The 7,310-nt window shown below is 44.7% G+C and overlaps 1 protein-coding gene across 1 annotated transcript in view; it reads right to left on the bottom strand.

Moving 5' to 3' along the window:
* Nucleotides 1-2,684: 2,684 nt before the first annotated feature.
* jazf1a (JAZF zinc finger 1a) overlaps nt 2,685-7,310 on the bottom strand; it is an 11,834-nt gene continuing 7,208 nt past the window's right edge. Inside the window, exons 3-5 of the mRNA XM_071919297.2 lie at nt 6,053-6,249; nt 4,522-4,691; nt 2,685-4,182 (exon numbers count right to left, since the gene is read on the bottom strand). Of these exons, the coding sequence (XP_071775398.1) occupies nt 4,006-4,182; nt 4,522-4,691; nt 6,053-6,249 (544 nt within the window). The 3' untranslated portion in view covers nt 2,685-4,005. The remainder of the gene's footprint in view (nt 4,183-4,521; nt 4,692-6,052; nt 6,250-7,310) is intronic.

Genomic DNA, 7,310 nt, shown 5'->3' with positions numbered 1-7,310 from the left:
GGTGGGGGGGTCGTGGGAAGGGCTACGGGGACTTTTTTTTTTTTTTTTTTTGACTTGAATGGGAAGTGATCTTTGATTTTTCCCAAGCCACTGTACTACTGTACGTATGATGATAGTGTTTTGCGAGCAAAGACATCAGACGTTTTAAAGGAGAACAGCACTACATTTTCATGTATCTGCACTAAATAAGGCTTTATTCTGAATGTATTGTACATATGAAAAGAAGTATAAGTTGTGGAGCGTCCCGTGTGAACTACTGTTGTGACCTTGCCTCCCTTCAGTGTTTTTCCCTCATGTTTTTAGTGATGACAGAATGATGGACCAACGATGGTTTACTTGCCGGTCTGCACTTCCTGGTCTTTGTTCAGCGGATAAGAAGCTGAACTGGTCTCTTCATTTGATTGGAGAGGTATCTTAATATATAACGCAACAGACCACAGGACACTAAGTTATGGACACTTTAATTGTTAAGTACTTTCATGTTTTAAAGTTAGAACTGTGATGAAAAATATCTTTTTCCTTTGTGTGCAGGCCCATGTCAGCCCCGATGATTGAGTGTATGTCATGTACGTGTGTGTGTGTGTGTGTGTGTGTGCATGCGTCTCCATAGGTCCCCCTACTCTACTTGAGTAGTCACCATCCTACTGCTTGTCTATTTTCCTGCCATCACAAGGTGACCCCTCACAGTGTTGTATTCAGGCTTTAAAAATTGCACATGCCCAGTAATCACAAGTCAAATGTGTGTCATGTCTCAAAAGCCCTTTTCACGTGAGAATGTAAGGACGGTGGTTAAAGTGTGTATTGCGAAGGTCTTTATGAATAAAGTACGCTTGTCTAAATGCATTCGACTGTCATCTTGTTCTTCATTTGGGTCCAAGTATTGTCTGACACAAAGCACACTCATTCTGAGCTACAGAGCTTTTCACTTTATTTTGCTGTTTTTTCAGATGTTTCCTGTTTACATTTAAGAAGCAGCTTCTCTTTATATAGAAAGACAGTTTGACATCATTTACAAGTCACTCTCCTCAGAACCTGTTGTCCCCCCATACAAAAAGGAAACATTGGTCTCCACGTTACATACGAAAATATAATTTAAAAGCACTTGACAACAGACACACATTACAATACATTCACTGTACACAGTATATTGAAATCCCTCCCATGTCTCCTCCCTCCGCACACAGTCTCCGCTCCTCCTCTCCCATATGTGTTAATACTGCAAGTGGCCCTGTTAAAGGCTGTATCTGAACTGTTGCCATGGTGACGGTGGTCTCCACGGAGCGGGGATGGTTTTACGAGTGTTTGACAGACCTCGACTCGGAGACTCTCCGTCTCCGTCCGTCTCCGCCTGTCTCTGCTCTGATCCCAGCCACGGAAACTCTTCCCCTGCATTGAGGCAGGAATGAACGTTTTCTATCACACGCAAACCATTATCTCAGGGTTATTTTCAGGTTACTAAGTTCACAGACACACTGAAACTGATACCAAGATTTTACAGATCTTGGTTCACTCACTGGTGCTAAACTGAAAAAGAATGTAGCCAAAAGACATGGACATGTCTTTCAGGCCACCTTTGTGCTTGTAAATTTGGTGGGCTAACACACTATTTGAAGACTTTAAAAGGCATCATAAGCGCATTAAGAGCACATTGTGAATGCATGATAATTACTGTAATCAGAACATGATATAAAAACTGCAAAAAAATTTGGGGTTGAATACTTTATGGGGCAAGTGTATCTTTCATGACATGACATTAGATTGGATGTCGTGTTCTGAAATTTGATGCTCATTGTAAGAAAAGGTTATCTATGCTTCTGATGGGCTTAAAATCTGCTTGTAATGCCTCACAATGAACTTCAAGTAAAGTGTATAGCATACATTTTGTGCAACACCTGGTCAACCGACACTTGGTTGCTATAGCAACAGCAGACTGGAGGAGTGGAGGGTGCGTGCGTGTCAGAGGGCACCGTACCCACCAAAACGAACAGAAGAGAAACGCTCGCGCTCCGAGCCTTTTCCGACAAAATGAAAACTTTGTGCATGATGAGGGGAATGACATCATGAATGGGTCTTGGCATGGGCACCGCACCACTCTTGTTTTTCTAGAGGCAATGAATGATGAAATCCCAGTCAAGGGGCAACATGTTGGCCACCGCAACACTACATGACGCAACGCCGCCCGCCATCCTGCTCCACAGGAGTCGAACCGGCGGCCTGGCTGGCACAGAAACATGACAGATCAGAGCACTACACAGCACTGGAACACAGAGAAGAATAACACTCTAGGCTGATGACTTGGATACTGCAGAAAGACTTGGCTACAAAGTAACACGCCCACACACAGCGCTCACATACACATACGCACACACGCACATACATACGATGTACTGGAATGCTGTGGTCTACAACGCACACAAATGACAGGTTGTAGATGGTAATCTCTTGAAAATACAAATCCGCCCCCTCTGTCACACATTCACACATTTTTCTCCCCTTAAAACACAGAAAGCATGCATGAAAACATTCTGTCAACGTGCATCCGCTCATCCACACTTTTGGAGGCGCGATGAACTAGAAAATCATTGCCACACGTTTTTTTTTTTTTTTGCGGCCTCCTGGGTTAAACCATTACGACAGTTTTTCTCCCACACCCCCCACCCCCCACCCCCCACCCCCTCCTCAGGCACATGGTATGGTCAGTGTTTGGCAGTGGAGAGCTGTTGGCAACGATCATGGAAAAACAAAACGACAAAAAAAAAAAAAGCTCTTGGCAACTGGAATACAGCATGATGCTTAACCTGCTTTCACAGCTAAGTCTCTGGAACACAGCTCTGGCGTTCTGAACGAGGAATCCTATCTGGGAAAACGCTGGGGAAAACAAGTTATGGATATATGAAATACACGGCTCGCTTTCTGCGGGGATGAAGAAACGTTTCGACGGGCCATTTGAGATGCGGATTACCGACGTTGGCCGCGTTCCAATACGCTCGACGCCGCGCACGCTTCCCTGATCACTGGTAAAGTATGACACAGTGGGATTCATAGTGTGTCAGCCCTAACGGTGCGTTAGCTCCTGAACTCTAGGAAGTGGTGAGGGAAGGATGCAGCTCAAGTGTTTGAACCAGGCTCTGGACCTCAAGTCACCCAGCTGTTTGACCTTGTATTTGACTTCTGAGGTGACAAAAACTGTCCGTCTCAGCAAATAAGGAATGAAAGGAACACTTACTGATAACAGAAAAAAAAACAATATCTAAAAACAGATTGAAAAAATATATAAAATAAAGCTTGAAAATAAAGTGTAACTATGTATATGCTCATGAATACTTTTATATATTTTTATGTACACATACATATCTGTCTATTGTTTATATATCAATATATTTATTTAAAGTATAACTTAACTCTCGCGGGCTTTGCCCACTTAAAGCCCCTAGAAGTTACTGCAAAGGCACAGATCTAGGCTCAGTTGGACTCTCTGCATCTAAACTTTAACCGACGGGGGAGTGTAATGACTACTGGGCTTAGATCAGCATCAGAAGTCAACTTCGTCCCACTCGCAGACAAGCAGGAGAAAGGGGCGGGGCTTGGTTGCACTTCCTGTTTCACATCTCCTTCTCCTTTTGCTTTTTCACCTCTCCGCTTTCGCTTCGTTTGTTTTTTGTCTTTTCTTTCTGTTTTGTTTTTTTACAGTTAGCACCTTATGTAAGTAAAACGATATAAAAAAATGACGTGATAGCATATACGAATGTGCAAATGTACAACATTAAAAACTACAAAGATACATCATTCAAAAATACAAGCGATAACATGGATAGAAAACAAAACAAAACAAAAAAAACGATAACATAACACAAGCCAAAAGAAAAAAAGAAAACAAAAAACTTAAAGCATGCACTTGATCCTTTAGTGTGTGGGAGGGGTATCAAAGCGTGGGGTAAGGGATGTCGGGGCAGGGCTGGGTCTGGGGTGGCTGCTTGGTGCGGGTTGGCACGCCCGCGGGGGGCTCTAGCCTTGAATCTTGCGCAGGATCTCGGTGGAGACGGGCGGGTGGAAGTTGATGGTGTGGTGTCTCAGGCCCTGCGAGGTCTTGTAGCTCTTGCCGCAGCGGCACTTGTAGGGCTTCCTCACGCGGATCTGGGTCCGGTGGCCGTTCTTGGCGTGGTATTTGATACCGTTCACATTCTGAGGAGGGAGGGAGAGGAAAAAAAGGGATGGGGAGGAGGTTTAGTAAGAGAACAATACTCCCAAATTGTCCATTAGTTAAAAAGGAGGGACTGTCTGTGCTGAATGAGGTTTTTACCAAACGTAATAAAATTCAACCAAAGCAAATATGACTCTGATCACGATATTCTGGTTTAATGAAGTGTTTTCATACATGACATCCAAACATGTGAAGGTCACACAATACAGCTCCACTGTGGACTACATCAGACACTAATAAAACTTGTGTCTTCTGTCTGGCTACAACTGCGGAGTGCCTCCTAGCAGCGTGTCTAATGCCTCTGCGTTCTTCTTCTATACCTTGTATCTCTTCTTGCAGCCTGGGACGGGGCAGGCGAACGGCTTCTCCTCTCCCCCGTTCATGCACATGGAGCTGAGGATGGACTCGGAGCTGATGGCGCTTTCTGTGGTCCACGACTCATCGCTGTCCGACTCCTCGTAGTCTACCTCCTCCTCATCATACTCGCTGCCTGGGGGCAGCATGGAGACGCACAGAGAAAAAAATATTAGTCATTTAATGTTAGGAGCAGACGAAATGTGGAGAAAGGCACCCAAATTGAGATCATGCCTCTGGAAATTCCCATTAGGAACAGTAATGAGATGTGACTTATTTACTAATACTTTCCCCAGGATCCTGCTCTTACTCTGTTGCGTTAGCAGCTACCATGTTACTGGAAAGCACTGCTCAGACGAGGCAAAATAGCAGTGGTGTGCATGTGTGTGTGTGTGTGTGTGTGCGTGTATGTCAAAAGGCGGGGGCTGGCACTAAGAAAGAGATCATTAAGTGGGAGTGATCCCCATTGCTCAGCCTGGAAAAAGTGCTTTGCTAAGTGCAGAACATTTTCCATTCACACACATGCACGCACGCGCGCACACATCCAGATACCACATTACTGAAATGTGCAGGCACACACACGCCGGCGTAAGCCCTGCGCGCGCGCACACACACACACATAAAGACACACTGACCCCCCACCATCTCACAGGAAATGCTGCACCTCAGCATGAGGAAATGGATGGCACCCTGGCACATGTTGAAAGAGGGTGTGTGTGTGTGTGTGTGTGTGTGTGTGTGTGTAGCCGTGTTGGTATATAAGCCCAGACCTAACACTACGCTTGGAACCATTTGGGCTGGAATTGGACATCTGCTTCTGGGCTGTGCAACACACGGCCCCATGCGAACACACAGCGTGACAGCTGCTATGTAATTAGCAGAGTGTTGACTGGCCTGCTCACTGCAGGAGCCACCGAACCCAATGCACAAACAACACACACACACACACACACACACACACGCACACAGTGGTAGACAGTGGTTGGGTTCAAGTCCCTTTCCACTTTCCATTCAGGAAGCGGATTTTCCTCCCGATTCAAAAATAAAGGAAGCGTTGGCATGACAAGTTCCCATATCCAACCTATTAACAATTAATTGAGAAGGAGCGCTCTATCGTTAAAAGTAAATAATTTGCGGTTTCTATTTACAGTTTGAAGTAGTGAAGAAGAAGGGAGTTGGCCCCTGCCCTCGTGGCAGACATTCAGAAGTCATGCTTTGAATTTCCTGCTCTGTGATGCAGCGTCAGTCAGCAGGTATGAAATAACCTGCATTCCATTTGGGTTACAGATATCTTCTCTTGCTCATCAGCACAACGTTTGAATTTGTTGAACGAGCTCCGATGGCGCAACAACTGCAAGTTCTTTCTTTTACAGCCAGTGGGGTTGATTTGCATTTTATTTGCATCCACTCCATTACGCACACCAACACACAAACACACACATGTAATCCATCTTTCTCCCACTCAAACAAGCACACACACTGACACACCTGTCTTACCTGTGGGTGTGCTGCTGCGGAAGGAGGAGGAGGGGGTGATGGGAGGCGTGACGGGAGGCGTCAGGTTACCGCTGGTGTGGCGGGGGGGCGTGGCCGTGCTGTTCCTGGACATGCCCCCCGTGATGGACAGGGACAGTTTGGGCGTGGCCTTCTTCTTCATGGTCTCCTGCTCCCGGCGCGCCGCATCCGTCATGAACCTGACGACACAGCAGGGGCGGCAAGTCGGTAAGTCCCGAGGCCGGGCAAAGTCCCTGCATCTAATATCATTCACCAAGCAAACCTTCCAAACCTGCTTTGGTAGACTACATTTCTGGGGACAAAGTGGAGCGATGACTGACAAGATATTATTGGGTCAATGTGATAAATTATTATTATTATCACCAAACTATTACAGCTTAGAGGGAACATTGATCCCAAATGCTCTCCTGATGGGATTTTCTTTTAGATATGGCTTCTAAATAGATTTTTGCTCTTCATTATAATGACAAAAGATCATGGATGGACTCTTGTTGATAAATGAGAAAAGAGTATAACACAGCCTCATTTATTCTATATCTCACAATAAATGAAATATCCACATTGGCATCACTGGATTTTTACAGCACAGTACAGTTACAGTACTACTACAGTACTGGTATTAAGTCACATATTATCTTCATATTCCCATATCCTTCTCATTGTTATATACTGAATATATATTGTCGATATTAGAATGTTTCCACCCATTTCATACTGCATATATGACATATTTTTTTGTATATTTGAATACCAGAGATATTCTGCATTCATTATTTTCTTTGTCTCATGAACTTCTGCTGCTGTTATCTTGCACAGCCTAATAACATGCTCTACTGTTGAAATTGTCAGCTGCATATGTTTATGTAACGGCCATGTGCTATATTCTAATTACAATCTATTTTGTTCTTTGATCTGTCCTACTGGTATTTGCTGCTACAATGGGGATCATTAAGGATTCAGCTTATCTTATTATGGCTGTACTGTAGACTGGCTGGTGTGGGAGGGAAGTCTGAGGTTTGACAAGGCGAGGTCATTAAGTGGCTGGGTGAACTGTCCCTTTGTATACAGTCATCACAACATAGTACAGTGAGTACAGATGACATTTACAACCTCACCACTTGAACACTTACCACAGGGGAAAAAAACTCCCTCTCTCTCTCTCTCTCTCCCTCTCTCTGTCTCTGTCTCCCTCTCAGTTTTACCATTATCTTTCTCATCGTTCCCTCTCCGAGTGATTTAA

This window comes from Centroberyx gerrardi, chromosome 19 (assembly GCF_048128805.1).
Source record: "Centroberyx gerrardi isolate f3 chromosome 19, fCenGer3.hap1.cur.20231027, whole genome shotgun sequence".
NCBI classification, from domain to species: Eukaryota; Metazoa; Chordata; class Actinopteri; order Beryciformes; family Berycidae; genus Centroberyx; species Centroberyx gerrardi.
This window is presented reverse-complemented; position numbering and strand designations above follow the sequence as displayed.